Source organism: Ochotona curzoniae, unplaced genomic scaffold (assembly GCF_017591425.1).
Source record: "Ochotona curzoniae isolate NIBS_2020 unplaced genomic scaffold, NIBS_Ocur_1.0 contig_2404, whole genome shotgun sequence".
NCBI classification, from domain to species: Eukaryota; Metazoa; Chordata; class Mammalia; order Lagomorpha; family Ochotonidae; genus Ochotona; species Ochotona curzoniae.
In genome coordinates this window covers 8,719,231-8,736,282 of record NW_024465451.1, presented here as the reverse complement: position 1 = coordinate 8,736,282, position 17,052 = coordinate 8,719,231, and the positions used below count along the sequence as shown (strand labels likewise).

The 17,052-nt window shown below is 47.9% G+C and overlaps 1 protein-coding gene across 3 annotated transcripts; it reads right to left on the bottom strand.

Annotated features, from left to right (window-relative positions):
* Positions 1-3,327: 3,327 nt before the first annotated feature.
* On the bottom strand, positions 3,328-16,255 carry AKIRIN1 (akirin 1). Of its 3 annotated transcripts, XM_040974257.1 has the most exons (5): positions 15,897-16,255; positions 11,165-11,305; positions 6,698-6,832; positions 5,382-5,453; positions 3,328-4,812 (listed from the first exon to the last, which is right to left on the bottom strand). In XM_040974257.1, exons 1-5 carry the CDS (start codon positions 16,111-16,113, stop codon positions 4,802-4,804), a joined length of 576 nt encoding a protein of 191 aa, XP_040830191.1. In that variant the 5' UTR covers positions 16,114-16,255; the 3' UTR covers positions 3,328-4,801. The 3 variants fall into 3 exon arrangements, with proteins under 3 accessions (XP_040830191.1, XP_040830192.1, XP_040830193.1); XM_040974258.1 differs by lacking the exon at positions 6,698-6,832 and having other exon boundaries at positions 15,897-16,233; XM_040974259.1 differs by lacking the exon at positions 11,165-11,305 and having other exon boundaries at positions 15,897-16,233.
* Between the last annotated feature and the right edge of the window lie 797 nt (positions 16,256-17,052).

Sequence of the window (17,052 nt, the reverse complement as noted above, 5' to 3'; positions counted from 1 at the left end):
ACCAAACAGATTTACTTATTCTTCTTGGAAAGCCAGATTTAGAGCAAAGATTCTCCCTCCTCTGGTTCACACCTCAAGTAGTTGCAAAGGCTAATCCGAAGCCAGGAGCCTCTGCCAGGGTCTCCCACGTGGGTGCAGGGTCCCAAGGTCTTGGCCGTCCTACACTGCTTTCCCAGGCCACAAGCAGGGAGCTGGATGGGAAGTGGATCAGCTGGGACATGAATGGGCACCCATATGGGACCCCGGTGCATGCAAGGTGAGGACTTTAGCCACTAGGCTATGGTGCCAGGCCTCATAAATGTTATTTATTTTTTTTAAGATTTATTTTATTTTTATTAGAAAGTCAGATATAGAGAGGAGAGACAGAAAGGAAAATCTTCCATCCATTGATTCACTCCCCAAGTGACTGCAACGGCTGGTGTGGCACAGATCCAAAGCCAGGATACAGGAACTTCTTCCAGGTCTCCCACATGGGTGCAGGGTCCCAAGGCTTTGGGCCGTCCTCGACTGCTTTCCCAGGCCATAAGCAGGGAGCTGGAAGGGAAGTGGAGCTGCCGGGATTAAAACCAGCACCCATATGGGATCCCGGTGTGTTCAAGGTGAGGACTTTAGCCGCTAGGCCATGCCGCTGGGCCCAAATGTTACTTTTCTTAAAAACATCAAAAGTCTAGCTAGCTAGTGAAGAGCAACCAAGCCAAGTCTAATAAATTAAGAGCCAGTTAGCACTGCAGTGAAATTAGGGTGAAGCTCAGGACCCAGAGCTAACCTAGCACCCCTAAGGCATGTGCTGATGTAAACACTTCTGGACACCAAGGCTCAAAGCCCAAGGCGGGAACTCCCACCACACACCAGCAGGTGGGACCTTGGAGCAGCTTCACAGTAACGGTGAGCCAGCAGCAGCCTGTGTGCCATCCAGACCACCCCAAGGGGGCCTCGCCTCCCTGGACTAAGGTGGTTAGGAGTCTCCTCAGCACAGGCATCCAGAAATCCTTCCTAAATGTGGATTGTCATCGTTTTCCTGTTTATTCCTACACTTTCTCAAATACACTGCTCACAGCTGAACTGGGAACCCTAGGAGATAGAGTACTGTGACAAAAATGGTAGACCCATGAATCACGGATATTGAAATTATTAAAGTACTATATTCTTCCTAACAAAGTGATCATTATTTACATGAAAGTATGGTTTGTTATGGGTTGAAGACTTCCTCCTGGAGACAGAACCATATCCAAGTCCAAGTGTAATTGTTGCTCTACAAAACATAACTCGCCAAAACTGTTCCTAATGGAATCTTCCGGGCTGAAGTGAGGTCTGTTTTTTTTTTTTTTTTTGGTAAGATTTTTGTTGTTTTAATTAGAAAGACAGGTGTACAGATCTTCTGTCCGTTGGTTCACTCCCCCAGCGGCTGCAATGGCCGGAGCTGCATCTATCCAAGGCCAGGAGCCTGGGCCTCTTCCGGGTCTTCCACAGGGTCCCAAGGCTTTGGGCCATCCTCGACTGCTTTCCAGGCCACAAGCAGGGAGCTGGATGGGAAGTGGAGCTGCAGGGATTAGAACTGGTGCCTACATGGGATCCCGGGCGCATTCAAGGCAAGGACTTTAGCCACTAGGCTACCATGCCGGGCCTGAGGGCTGTTTTTAAAAGAGCATTTCATGACATATTTAAGCCCATGCTATATTCTGATAAATTTTAAATTCCTGTTTGTATTTAGTTTCAAAATGAAATATGCCAATGTATTAGCTTTCTGCAGTAGTGATGTAAAAGCTAAAACAAACTACTTAGGAAATAATACTGTGGTATTTCCGAGGCTCAAGCCCCAGCCACAGCAGCTCCATTGGCTGCACGTCAGGTGAGTAGCAGATGCCAGCGGTGCAACACCCGAGGGAAGGCTCCGCGATGCACAGATCAGCTCCCATCAGCCTTGCAGAGTCGATCCAATGGCAAGAACTGCCTTTTGAGATACACTAAGGACTTCGCCCTTGGCCCACCTCCTAAACACCACTAAGTTTCCCTGTTAGTACCACTAATTTATGATTTGTGGGTTTAAATGCTGCATGGAAACTAAAACATACTCCAAACCGCAGAACTCTCCGACATTCTGAATATTTTTCTCCTTCCCAGAACAGCATGCTTCCTGCCCCATCTTCGACAATCATTGTTCCAAGATGCTGTTCATCCACTTGCAATTTTCCTCTGGAAGCCAAGGATTTTTTTTTTCACCACACCTCAATTGAGAGCATGACTGTCCTGGGAATGAGTCTGCCCTTGTTCACCTTGTCTTTCTCACAGTGGCAAGCTTCCGTACAGGGTCTGACAGGGCTTTCAGCTTTTGGGTCTTTGTTGTCACAGATGCAAATGAGTAGGTGGAGCAGTATTCCCCCCACCAGGCCAGCTACAGAATGTAATCCCACTCCAAGACATCACTGCCTGCCTGTCACTCATCTGTTTCCACGAACACTGAAGAGACTGATGTGGGGGTTTCATGCTGTCCATGCTAGAAAGTCAATCATTACCGTCAGGGAGCTTTGGGGCTTCAGATCTGATGAGAACCACTAACACAGCACTGTGCTTTAGTGTCTTACGGTGTCCTGAATACTCTGTTCATGTGGCCTAGTACTTGGATTTAAACATAAACCCCAATGACATACACACAACACCCCCCATCCTCCATTTTACAGGCAAAGAAACCAGTGGAGGTAAGTGTGGCACCAAACTAGAGCCAGATGGCGGACGAGTCTCCTGGGCTCCAGCAGTCCTCCGCAGTGGGCAGACAAGCTCCACCACATACAGCAGGCTTGCCCAGATCCCACCCCCCCCGCCCACCCAGGGCCCTTGGGGGATACTGGTGCTGCAGGCAGCGTCTGTTCTCTGATGACCAACACTAGACGGTAGGTCTCAGATGAGTTCTTCAAATGTGGCCATAACCTGTATGGCCTTAACCTGTATTCCAGAGGGCAGTGAGAGGGTGCCATTTTCCTTCCCGAAGCCTTTGAGTAGGAATGCAGAGTTGAGCTGTCCAGGAGTAAGGCAGCACACCACACTGGTGTATAAAACTTCATGTCTAGTCCACTTGCAATTTTGTAAAGTTCCCACAGCTGCCACTGTTCCTCTCAAGAACCACCACTACTCTGGACACGAGGAGATAGAACAAACTGCCCCTTCAAATAGGAAATAGAAACATTCTTCAATTATTGAAAGATCACAGCTGAACTCTGAAGACGCCTATATAAATCTTCAATGTAATGCTCAGCCAGGGCGATGGCTATTACACCTCAGGCAAATTATTTGAATTAAATGTATGACAGTATTAAGAAGGCAAGGTAAACAAATAGCTTAAGTATTTTATTTGTTTGCAACTAAGCTTGTTAACACTATATAATGAAAATGTACAAAGAATAAGGTTGCAGTTTTTGGTTAGATTTAAGTCAAAGACATTCATTAATAAGGAATCTCCGAATGTGAATATTCCAGAAATTTCTCTAAGCCATCTGATCAGAACAACTGTCTTACTTTGGAAGGTACTGGCATACATCTGAATTAAACCCAACATTTTTCAAAATAAGCCCTAGTTAAAAAACAAAAAAACTACTCTATAGTCAAACTAAAACAGTTTTAATAGAACTTTCCTTTCCAGAAACAATATTAATGGAAACAAGGCATTTTGTAAAATGTGGTCCTGAACAAGTCACAGTAAAAAATAAATGTATACTTAACTTCCACCTCCTCAAACAGAGGCTATTCTCTGTTCCTCGGCCTTGGAAACAAGGGCCAGAACAGCCTGTAAGCCGTGTCAGGCAGTGGCTGCCGACCAAAGCTCAAGCAGTTGAACATGGACACCTCCGAACAATCCGCGGATCCTGATCCAGGGATCCAAATCCTACCTTTAAGAACTGGAACAAAGGTGAAGTGAGTGGCTCCTCCCAGGCAGCAGTGCTGCGGAGCTGGCTCTGTGCTCACCTGTGGTGCTCCCACACCGCGGAGGTCTTTTCCCTTTACAGGGGTGCTGTCCAAGGAGCGCTTTAGTTGTGTGAATGAGGTGAGCGCCGACTCCATTTCGGTATTTTAAGGCTTGGAGTCAGGATATTTTTCTAACACAGCTAGGCAGAGTCCATGCGTCAATGGCCTGTCTCCGGTTTGTTCTAATTTCTCACCACGCATGTGTAGATCTAGGACCATAGATCTCCACTCCATCGTCATAATCACATCTAATGTCCACCCGAAGTTATGACTCATACTCTGTGCCTGGAAACAGTCCCTGTGTTTAACAATAATACCTACACATAAAACAACCCACTGTTACAACTTATATGGTCACAAAACATTAATGATCTTCTGTAGACCAAGCCAATGTTTTTAACCATAATTGTCGTGCATCAGATTCACAGCCAGAATCCCCAAGATTAAAAAGTTTGCACAATACAAATAATAACTTAAAATACACGCGCACACACACACAAACACACTCTCGCACACACTTCTTACAGAACTGTGCTTGGGGAAACTCCGTTTGTTGAGTGCCACTGAAGGCATATTTTGCTAAACTGCTGCTCCAGGTATTTTTGTTTGGAAAATCTATCACAGTAGGGCACAGCTGTTTATTGGATGAGCAGAAAAGAAAGATATGCTTGTGGCAACCAGAAAGTTTTAGGTCTTTCAAGTTGTATAAAATGGACCTGCAGAAACATTTAAGTGTTCTCAGGATGCGAAGTTGGAGCTGAAATGTGATATCAAACCAGTTGCAAAAAGTGTACAGCAGCCATCTTTTGAGGTCAAGCCTGGTACCCAGATACGCACAAAAGCTTCAGGACACATCTGTAAGGCAGAGACAGGAGAGTAAAAATACTAAGTGTGACGCCATGTATGTGATAACAGCATGGAGAACAGGGATTACAATGGAAGAAACCTGGCTCAAGTGCAGGCAGATACATGGCTACTTGGTATTTCTGAATCGGCTGCTGCAAATGTTTACATTCAAGAAGCCCTTGTCACATACCTGATCACATATACTTGTCACATACACTCAAAAATCAACAATAGAAATAATGTTTTAAAGAAAAGCCAGCACAGAGCCAGACCATCCCCTTAATTTAATCATAAACCACCAGCTTTATGAGCTCAGGCAAATTATTTACCTTCTGAAAGGGCTATTCTCACTTGTAAAATGGGGGCAATCATAGTTTCTCATTCACAGGACTACTGTGAAGATTATACACGCTCTGGGAAGAGCTAAAGGGCAAGCACAGTGCCCAGTGCAATAGCTACGAATACTTAGCTATTATTGACTCCACCGCAGCTGTGTGTTCTCAGGAGACAAGCTATTTAGTGTCAAAATATTGCCCTTGAACTTGGAAAAAATTCCAGAAAAATTTGGCAATACTTACAGCTTGTTGGCCTTGTCCCGTATCGTCGCATAATCTGATCATGTGTGAATTTCACAAACGATTCATATTGTTCTGTGAGGAGGAAGGGGAAGGACCGTGTATTATTCTCTGCAGAAACAGGAATCAAGGACGGACACGAAAGCCCAGCTTCACAGTTCCTCTCCCCCAGGCCCTTTTCATTCAGGTTACCTGTTCCTGTGCCTCCGCTTCCATCCCAGACCAAATCCCTGGCTCCCAGATTTGGTTCCTGATCACAGTATTTTCCTAATAACGTCCCTAATGCTAAGCCCATGCCTCATCAACAGGTTATGAAACTTCAGCAATCTCCAGTGGCTACAAAGCTTTACAAAAATTGACATGTAAAAACTGCCAATATTTATGCGTTATCACATGTGGCAAAGTTCTGAAACTTTTGCCTTGCTATACATTGCCATATACATTGAGTGAAAAACATGCTTAGCAGAGGTAGGATGGCCAGAAAGCTATGGGAAAATCTGACATCATTAATTGCTGACAGGTCTACAGAAATACTAACTTACAGCAAGAAATTGGGCAGATAGGTTAGAAAACGGCCTGATGCTGGTGAACGAAGTCACTGCGAGCCAGGTCATCTGAATGATTGCAAGTGTGAGGGGAGCGACATCCCAGAGCTGCTGCTTGTTTGAGAGTATTACCAACAGACAGCCTACTGTGAGGGAGCACGACTCGGCTTAACCCAGCAGTTCCGAAAAGAAAAGCAGATTGTTAACATTCCCAGGAACCGAGATGTAGGGCATCAGCTTAGGAAAACAACGCTGTGCCAGGAAGTAGCAGCTGCTGAAAACCTCTGATCCCAGCACTTTCCTTTCTCATTAAACAAATACTACTTGTTATTCCTGATTCGATCTCTCTCCCTACACACACACACAAAAGCTCGTGCAGCACTCACTCTCTCTCTCGTTGTCGTCACCACTGCCTTTGCTCTTACCAAGGTGGGCTCTCCCTGCTTTAACTGCATCATAGCTCCTGATCACAGGATGCCCAACTTCCCAGAAGCACAAAAGGAGCCCCACAAGGAAGCCTGAACACACTGACAACATTAACCTCCTGTTGGGAGCTTAGCACTATATCCCAACACCTGTTTACTCATGAGTTAGCCCCAATGGCTTACTTGCTGCCTTCCCTATAATGTATAAGTAACACGTTTAAAATCACTGAGAGTAACTTCAATCCTCACCACTTAATTCTGCTGAAGGAAGCCCTCTAAGTTACTTTACTTGGCATTTATTCATTCTGAACTCTGACCAACATCAGCACACCCAACGCCCAAAGCCTACCTGCTAGTTTGGTATTGAGGATTTGCTCATATTCCTCCCGAATTTTATCTTCATAGTCTTTTAGAAGACGCTCACATATTATTCCAACTTGTCGGAGGGTAAAGGTAGGTTGGTCCTTCTTCATCCAGGAAGAACCTGACCAAAAAGAAAATCCAGTTCACGTATTATATTCTAATTCTAATTGGGAATCAATACCTTCATATAAACAGTCCTCAAGACATTAATTAAAAACCAGAAAAATTACATTTTTCATTACATGGAATATTTGCAAAAAGTTCTCTCAGTTTCCACTATTTGTTCTAATAAGCAAAATCAAACATAACCTGGGAGGTAAGAGAAACAGCATGTTTCTGGGTGTGCCCCACAACTTGCATACAGAAAAACAGTTGTGGTGCCACAGCCACCTGGGTCCAGACTAACATCCATTTCTCTAAAATAAACAAATAAACATTGATTGAAGGCAGAGTTACAGAGACAGGAGAGATAGAGGTCTTTCATCTGGTTCACTCCCCAAACAGGTACAATGGCCTTGCGCCACCTGCTGCTGCTTTCCCATGCACATTAACAGGGAGTCGATCGTAAGTGGGGCAGCCAGGACACTCATCTGTCACGTCAGCACTGCAGAAAGAAGCTTAACTCGCACGGCCACAGTGCTGGCTCCCAACATTCATTTCCTAAAGGACAAGATATAACTGATATAAAACCTTTAGCATGAATTACAGAAACCCAATTCACTGCATGACACCTACTTAAATTGTTGGAGACCTTCTAAACTCATGTTTAACCAAGGAGGAATATTACATGCAGAAACTCAACAAAAACAGATACATATTTTGGCTTGAGAACCCTTCAAACTTCATATGTGATTCTAATAAGAAGTTTGAGGGAGTGAACAAGCAGACAGAAAATCTTTTTTTTTTCTTAAAGATTTATTTTTATTATTTTTTTTATTGGAAAGGCGGATATACAGAGAGGAGAGACAGAGAGGAAGATCTTCTGTCCGATGATTCACTCCCCAAGTGAGTGCAATGGGTCGATACTATGCCGATCCGAAGCCAGGAGCCTCTTCCAGGTCTCCCACGCGGGTGCAGGTTCCCAAAGCTTTGGGCTGTCCTAGACTGCTTTCCCAGGCCACAGGCAGGGAGCTGGAAGGGAAGCAGGGCTGCCGGGATTAGAACCGGTGCCCATATGGGATCCCGGGCGTGCAAGGTGAGGACCTTTAACCACTTGCGCCACCGCGCCGGGCCCCAGACGGAAAATCTTTATCTTTGTGCATCTACCTTTAAGCCTTAGGAAACCAAGGGCTTATGTAATATAAAAACCTTCACCAAGCACACTGCTGTGGTGCTGTGGGTTATACCACCACTTAGGATGTAGGATAAGTAATCTCCCATGTTGGAGTGCCTGGTCAAGTCCTGGCTTCTTCACTTGCAACCCAGCTTATCATGAATGGCTCCTCTGGGAAGGCAGCAGGTGTTCCCGAGTCCCTGTCACTTTTATGGGAGGCCCTGCCAAGGTCCCAGGCTGCTGGCTCTGCTCGGCTGTTACAGGCAGCCGGGGAGTGATTCAGCACATAGATCTCGCTCTACATCTCTCCTTCTGCCTTCCACACAAATACATTTTTTTAAGAAGTGAGTGAAGACCTTGAAGGCCATCAAATCCTCTGCAACAAGTCCAAGCACATTCACCATGAAGAATGTCTGAAGAATGGAGACAATCAGGCACTGTGAGTCTCTCCTTGATTCTTTCAGATTCTAGGTTTAAGGGCGAAACATTCATAAAATAACAAAGCTGGAAACGAAAATATCCACTGGAATGCTACAAGACAGGGAAATCTAGCATGAGAAATCAGAACTCTGTGACAGGACACCCTGGATGTCCTTGTCAAGATCCGTTACAACCACTGTTCCTTTCGCAGCAGAGGCTGTGACAATCCAAACTGCACCATGCAGACTCCTTGGTGGCCTCAAGCTCAGATATGATTCTGCTCTGCCAGCCACAGGGGGAACCTGCTCTGGGGCTGGCAACTAGACAACACATTCTACAGGGAGCTTCCTGATCAAGATTGAGGCAGCAGACTTGGGGTGGCCAGTTCCAAGGTGTGCCTCTAGGATTCAACTAGAACTGTTTGGTCAACCTTGTTTGTGTCTAAGTGGCTAAAGAGTTGAGAGAGAGAAAGGGAGAGATATATCTTCCATCCACTTTTCACTTTCGTAATGGCTGCAGTTGGCTAGTCCAAAGCTGGGAGCCAAGCGCTTTTGCCATCCTCCACTGCTCTCCCACGCTATTAGCAGGAAGCTGAATCAGAAGTGAAGCAGCTGTGACTCGGACCAATGCCCATATCGGATGCTGGCACCGTGGAAGGAAGATCAGCATACTATATCACTGTGCCAGATCCCATACAAATAGTTTTAAAACCATACAGGGGCTGGTGCCATGGCTCAAAAGGCTAAATCCTCTGCTTTCAAGTGCTGGCATCCCATATGGGCACCAGTTCGTGTCTGGCTGCCTGACTTGTGTAGATCCCTGCTGATGGCCTGAGAGCATGGAAGATGGCCCAAGCCCCGAGATCCTGCATCCATGTGGTGGACCTGGCGCAGGCTTGGTGGGCTTGACTTCCAACACATCAGTACCCTTTTCTATAGCTAAAGTGTATAATGCTTTAAGCATTAACCACATATGGTTATTTAATCTTAAATTTACACAAAAACAGAATTTTGTCTCAGATGCAGTGATTACACGTCAGCTGCACAGTGGTGACATTTGGTGGCTCTTGTGTTAGGCATTTCCATCATTTAATGAAGTTGTGCTGGGTAGCTCTGAGCTGTAGTGTCAGTGCAGTGAGAGGTGGCCAAGGAGGATGAGCTCAGAAATGGAATGGAATCTCTGGATTGGAGAGAAACTTCACGGTGACGTAGTGAACTTACCTGATATACACTTATCAATAACAGTACAGTGTGAGGAACCAGTGCCCTGACCACACCCACATGGAGATCGGGAAGAGACTCAGGCTCCAGATCAGCCAAGCCACTGAGGCCATTGAGGGAATGAACCAGCAGATGGAACACCTCTCTCTATCTCTCCTCTGTGTAGTTGTCTTTCAAATAAAAACAAAATATTAAAAAAAGAAAAAAAAAAAGAAGGGCCTGGTGTGATAGCAATAGCTCAACTGACTAATCTTTCCCTTGTGATATGGGTGCTGGTTTGTGTCCCGGCTGTTTCACTTCCTATCTAGCTCCCTGTTAATGGCCTGGAAAAGCAGTGAAAAATGGCTCAGTGCTTGAGAACCTGCACCCCTGTGGGGAGTGAATCAGCAGAGGGAAGGTCTTTTTGTCTCCTCTTCTTTGTAAATCTGCCTTCCCAATAAAAATAATCTTTTTTAAATTTATTTTTTTTAATTGGAAATAAAAATATACAGAAAGGAGGAGAAACAGAGAGGAAGCTCTTTGCATCCATTGATTCACTCCCCAAGTGGCTGCCACAGCGTGAGCTGAGCTGAGCTGAGCTGAGCTGAGCTGAGCTGAGCTGAAGCCAGAAGCTTCTTCCGGGTATGCCATCCAGGTGCAGGATCCCAAGGCTTTGAGCCGTCCTCCACTGCTTTTCCAGGCCACAAACAGGCTGAATCGAAGTGGAGCAACTGGGACATGAACCAGTGCCCATGAGATCCCAGTGTGTGCAGACGAGGATTTAGCCACTAGGCTATCACACTGGGCCCAGATAGTTAATTTTGTATGAAATTTATCTCGGTGAGTTTTTGTGTTTTGTTTCCTTATAACACCAAGAGCCTGGCTCAAGAACCATACCCCCTCCCTTTTTTTTTTTTCCTTTCTAAGGATGTGTATCTTTGTTTTTTTTTTTTTTTAATTGGAAAGGCAGAGTTAGAGACAGACATCTTTTTCATGCATTGGTTCATTCCCCAAATGAATACAACAGCTAGAAAGGGGCTAGGCAGGATTGGAGCTGGATCAGAAGTGGTGCTGCCAGGACCTGAACCCCAGCACTCCTGTGGGATGCTGGCCTTGCAAGGAGCTGCTTAACCCTCCGTGCCACCCCGCCAGTCCCTCCACAGCCTCTGAGAGCAGCTCCATGGGAATGGATGACGGCTAGGCACTTTGATGATTACAGGTAGCAAGCCTCAGTCTTCTTATGACATTTCCATAATTAATTCTGAAGTAGTAGAACACGAGAGGCAGGTGCATCAAGGACTGGCTAGATACTTTAGTCGGCCGTAGCAAAAATTACGTTCTTGGTTTACACAAAAACAAGTTGGTTCAAAGCGTTAAATGACTTAGACAACTCTCAACTCTAAATCAATCTTGGGGGGAAAATCTCCTATCTGTGAGTAGTGATATGCTGCACCTGCTTTCCTGGTTTTACTGCTTCAGAGAGCAATGCCAGTCTGGAAGCCGTCACGATCAGTACCGCTTCAAAGCCCTGAAGTACCTGCACAGACACGCCGGTGCTTACCTGGGGAGCTAGGTGCTGCGAGCGCTGCCGAGTGCGGCTGACTCTCCGAGGTACAGGCTTCACTCTGATTAAGAACAACTTCTAGATGTCTCCACCTCTGGTAACGACTATATTCTTGCTTTATGTTCTGGAAAATTTGCTCTAATAAAGAAATAAACATACTTGAGTATTTATGTGTCATTCCTTCAAGCTTTATCATTTTACTTGAAAGTTAAAGAGACAGAACTTCTATCTGCTGGTTCATTCTTCAAATGTAGTAACAGCAGCTGGGAGCCAGGAACTCAAGTGCGGGAACCATAGCCTGCGGCCCCCAGGGTGTTCATTAGCTGGAAGCTGGAATTAGAAGCAAAGCTGGGGAGCAGGTGCCCTGGCATGGCAGTATAAGCCTCTGCCTGCGGCACCAGCATCCCATATGCGTATACTGGTTCCTGTCCCAGCTGCTCCACTTCCCTTCCAGCTCCATGCTTGTGGCCTAGGAAAGCAACAGAGGATGGCCCCACGCCTTGGGCCCTTGTGCCCAAGTGGGAAACCTGGAAGAGGCTCCTGGCTTCAGATTGGCTCACCTCCAACCACTGAGGCCATTTAGGGAGTGAACCAGCAGATGGAGGAACTCTGTCTTTAATTCTCTCTGTAACTCTGGATTTCAAATAAAAATGTTAACGATAATAAGAGCACACTGGCTTAACTGGCTAGTCCTCCACTTCTAAGCGCTGGCATCTCATATAGGCAATGGTTCATGTCCCAGCTTCTGCACTTCTAAATCAGCCCCTCACTGGCTTCAGATTGGCTCAGCAATGACTGCTGTGGCCATTTGGGGAGTAAACCAGCAGGTGGAAAATCATTCTGTCTCTCCCCTCTGTAAACCAGCCTTTTCAATAAAAATTAACCTTAAACAGAAACAGTAACAATAAAAACAAAACAAAACTGTGGTGCTGGAATTGGAACCCTGGCACTTTAATATAGGATATGAATGTCCCAAAGCAGTGCACCCAACACCCTCACCCTCCTCCTCTTCCTCTAATTTTCCTGGAAGTGGGAGACAAGGAAGGGCTGTCACTGGGGTTTAGATATTCTCTTTAGATATTCAACCTCTGCGTAAATGCTTATACTGTACAAAGCACTCTAACGTTCTTACAGTGTGCTGTTACCGTCCGACTACAACCGTGTATACAACTGAAGCTGTTCTGGCATAAGCCACTCAATTCACTTGCTTCCCTGTGGCAATGAAGACATCAGTCATTTGCTAAACTAACCAGTACAATTTACAGTAAGAATGAACTTCCCTTTACCTTATCAGGAGTTACCTTTGATCTGTTAGTTTTACAATTTTACAAACTAGGACATTAAGTGATGGTCTCTTACACCTATGGCCTCCTGACAGGGATGCTCCAGGAAGCCAACAAAAATGACTGCTCCCAGCTGGGCGCTGGTCAGGAGGGCAGCAGTGACTTCCTGCTCAGAATTGGTGGTCAAGGCTTAGAGGAGGATTTTCTGACCCCACAAGAGGAATTGTTAGCACTCACATTCCTGTTCTGGCTCAAAGTACTCAGATACCAGGTTTTCCAACACAACTATGGGGAATCCAGAAAACACTACTGACAATAAAGAATCTACAGATACGGCAACATAACTATATTCACTTCTCAGATGAGTCTTCCAATTAAAGAAAATGGTATCACGGATTTAAATAATTCTAAAGTAGACTTTTTTTTTTAAAGTCATTGCTGCCCTCCTGACGAGTAGGAAGTGTTAACGATACCAATTTGCTTATTAGCTATGTGACTGTAACCTTGGAAGCCATTCAGTCTAGGTTTTTGATATAAACGTCAAATGCCCATCTGATTAGGAAGCAAGAATCAGAGATCATGATGCTATATTCCAGGAATGGCACGGACTAACAGCAGCTACACACACAGCCCAAGCAACCCAACCATCTACACACAGGAGCAACAGGAGATTAGCAAGGCTTTCCTGCTACCAGTGCTGGGGTGACACTTCAGATCCCTGAATGTATGAAGTGTTCATTTCATGTTTAAAATCAATTATTCCTCAAGCACATCCTTGGCAGCATCAATATCAGGATGTAACGCACTGCAAAGATAGGAAGCAAGGAACAACCAGGACGAGGACAGGCTCAGGAGAGGAGCTGCTCTGGGACCAAGCTCGGCTGTCTCCTGGTCGGCAAAGGGAGCGAACGCAAAGACGCCACTTTGAGGGTGGCAGAGGGCAGCCAGCTCAGAACCTAACCACTCTACATCCATCACAGGACAAACAAGGAACCAGATGTGCCACAGAAAACTCCATTTCTTTAAAAAGGAAAAATGCAAATTTGTTTTTTTAAACAGGATCATTTGAATCCTCGCCTCCCATTATCAAGGCTGTATCGGGCTGAACCCATTTTCAAACACCACAGGGGTTTCTAGCCCCTGCAACTCCAAGACTACCACGTCCTGGCCTTCTGAGACCTGCTCTCTATCCAGTTCCGTCTTGCTAAGTTGGCATTACTCTCCTTTCTTTAACGAGGGAATTTCTCAGGCCTTTGCTGCAGCAGTTTTCTTTTCCTGAAATGGGATGTGCTTTCCCCCAAACACTCAAGACTTGGCTGAAACGCTACCCGGGCCCATACGCAGGATTCCCACGCCGGGATCAGTGAGCAGCCCGCAGCTCAAGTCTCTCAATGTTGATGCTACCGGCACACCCCACCCCTCCAGTCGGGTATCCTCCTAGCACCAACACAAATGGAAGCCAGTAAAAGCTTTCATTTCATAGGTTTTTTTCGCCCCCCACAGAATGTGCTACAGTGGACATCTTGTTTTGTTTTTTTTTTTAAGCAAAATAAAAACAATTTCTTGGCTATTTCAGACATAAGTCTGTGTCCCTTGAGATAATAAATGAGATGTCACAATGAACTGACTTAAACTTACTCTTCCATTAGCTGGGTTTATCCTTTCTATTTGAAGAGGAACTAAATTTCTTTCATTCTGTTTTTAATGCACAAGTCATCTTTCATTTAAGCTAAAGCATCCAATCAGCAACCATTAACACTTTGCGCTCCTTTCATGACAGGACATTTTGATTAGCATTAATAAACAATTAGTCACTCTATTTAACATAAAGGACCAAGAAACTAGTTTGCATGGTCTCTGAAAAAAAAAAGAGTGTACTTAAAAGATTTAGAAAACAGCAGCTCCATTGTAATCCCCAGCCACAGCCAGGCTTCCAAATACAAATACATTCACCAGTCACTTGGGCGGGATCTACTGGAATGCGGACTGCCACCGGAACTAAGCTGGAGGGGCATCTAAGGAAATTCAACATCTACATAAAGCACATTATTAGACTTCTAAAAGCCTCTTCAAAGCCATCCTGACAGGGACTCAGATCCCCCTTCTGCACAGGAGGAGGGACTCCCCCAGGGATACACTGTTCTTGGGTATTTGCAGGTTCAGTGGCAGGAAAAAAAAAAAATCCCTGCCAAAAGGACACCTCCGCCTCGGGCCTGGGAGGGCTCATTACAAAGAACCTGCGGCAACAGCATCCAGTAGGTGAGGCCCAGGAGGAGCTCCCTGTGGGGCAGGTGGGGCAGCTGGGGCAGGGGTGGGAGCTAGGAGAATGGACTCCAGTGGGATCAGCAAATAGAGGGGGAACATCCTGTGACAGGCACAGCAAGTGGGGTTCCCCGGGGGAGGAGGAGGAGATGGGGGTTAGGTTTTAGAAACCAAGAGACTGCTGAGGACACAACGTTCTGATTTCCAGGAAAAGACGGTGAACACAAGCAAGCAGGAATCCTCCGTGAGGAAGAGAGCCCCAAATCCACCCTGTGCACAGGCAGGAGGAGGTGAAACCCAACGCTACTGGGACCCGAAGCGGGGCGAGGAAGGAAGGATGCGCTTAGGCTTGCAGAAGCACACAGCAAGGAGTGACTCGCCCCCAATCCCTTTCGGGAGCTGCTGTCACACCGGCACTCCCCTCTCCTCGGCCCGAGTGGAATGTCTTCCAGGAGAGCCTTTCTAGCCTGGACAGCGGAATTCCTGCTCCCAGAGCCTCTGTATGTTCAAGAATTCTCGAATTCTAGCCAGCGATCTACCGACTTCAGGCCATATATGGTGCAAGACAATAGCCATACAATAAAAGAACATGGCCAGTCGTTGATTTAGAAACGGATCGCGCTGAAATCAGATCCCACGACTCCTGCGGCAGCCTCTGCTCCCTCAAGACTTTTGGAAAGCCAGGTCTCCCCTACAAGCCTCGGTACACTGGGCGGAGCGGCTCACACGCCCCTTTCCCAGGAACGCGCCCCCAGCCCCCACTCCCAAGGCCGGTTCGTGAGCAGAATCCAATTTTCCATGGCCCAGTGGGTCTGCAGGGCGGCTCAGTGCAGGCCTGGGCAGCAAGGCAGGGACGACTCCGGAGCCAGGAAGGGTCCTGGCATTCCCACCCCTCCTCTGGGTGCCCACCCTGCGCAAGCTTCCCAGCTCCAGGAAAAATAAAATAAAAACCGACCCTTTGACCCCAGTGCCCCTCCCGGGTACCTCCTACCCCCGGAAGCAACCAGGCCCAGCTGCACCCCGGTTCCCTTTTCTAAAGGCGATGAAGGGGGCCCGTGGGTGAGCCGGTCCAGCGTTCCTAAATCCACCCTCTCCCATTCCCACCACCGCCCTCCACCCCCACCCCACCCCCCAAAATATGCCGGGGCCTGGCGTCGTGCCAAGCCCGCAGCAGCACAGGTTACCCGGCGTTGGGAGGCGCCGCTCGCTGCCGGGCGGGGCGGGCTGCTGCAGAGTCGGCGCGGGGGTCTGCGTCAGGAACGGCGGCGGCTCCGCGCCCGGGGGCCTGAGGCCCGGAGTGGGGCCGGCCAGAGGGGCGCAGCGCCGCCGCTTCGGGGAACCGGGGCTCAGCAGCGCCGCCTCGAATTCCATGGGCCGCTTCAGCGTCGCTCCGCACGCCATGCCGCTGAGGGGGCCAGAGGGACCCGGCACGGACGCACAGGTAACTGCAGCCCGACCTCCGGTTCCTCAGCGGGGCTCGCAAGCCCAGCCGGCTCCAATGGCGCCTCCAGCACCCGGCAGCGCCGCTGACCCCGCCTCCTGTGACGTCACGGGCGTCGGCCGCTGCCCGGCGCGGTGGTGCGGGGGGGAGAAGCCGGAAGGAGGGCCTTCCCGGGAGGTCTGTCAGCGGCGGCCGGGGCCTTCGCGTCCCCTTGCTGCGGAAATGGAACAGTCTGGGCGGAGAGCGCGGTCACCAAGCAACAAGGGGAAGGCCCCCCACCTCCGCCCCTCGGGGCGCGCCCCCGCGGCCCCGCGCCCCCGCCGTCGTGCCCCCGCCGTCGCGCCTGGGTGGGCCCTCAAGGCTTCGCACCTGCGCGGCGCGGGCGGAGGGGGAAGGCGGAGCCGGGGGGAGGGGGCCTGGCGGGAGGGCGTGGGGACCGGGAGCCTCCGGGTCGAATCAACTCCTTGTGGGCCACTCTTATCTCTGATGAAGGGGTGATTTTAAAAGGTCGTGAGGGACATTTTCCGAGCCGCTGAGGGAAGTCTGCGCTTCAACTTAACCGGTTGCCCGAGGAGGGGCTCTAAGGAATCCCTGCACCCCTTGAAATTGGGCAAGACGTGTGAGGTGAGGGGTGATTATGGAAGCATTTTGGCGTAGATAACCCCATACGTTAATGAGCTCATCAAGAGGGCCTATTGTTGAAAAGGGGGACGAACCCAAAACAGCCCTTCTAGGAACCCTGTCCCAGGGTTCAGAAACTGAGCTGACAGCAGGCTGCCTGGCCACGGCCAGCTGTGAACTGCTCTAGAGAAAGTTCGGAGAAGTGAATGTGTAACTGGAGGATTCTGCTTTCAGAAACCCCTTACTTGGACTTCCCCTGGGAGCCGGTTCCGGGCTTT

What these genes read in the sequence shown, in the direction of transcription:
- AKIRIN1 (XM_040974257.1), bottom strand. Translation starts at nt 16,113, where the DNA reads ATGGCGTGCGGAGCGACGCTGAAGCGGCCCATGGAATTCGAGGCGGCG. An exon ending in CGCAGCACCTAGCTCCCCAG is followed by an intron (nt 6,833 to 11,164) that starts GTAAGCACCGGC and finishes CTTTTTGGTCAG; the next exon opens with GTTCTTCCTGGATGAAGAAG. An exon ending in CCTCAATACCAAACTAGCAG is followed by an intron (nt 5,454 to 6,697) that starts GTAGGCTTTGGG and finishes TCCTCCTCACAG; the next exon opens with AACAATATGAATCGTTTGTG.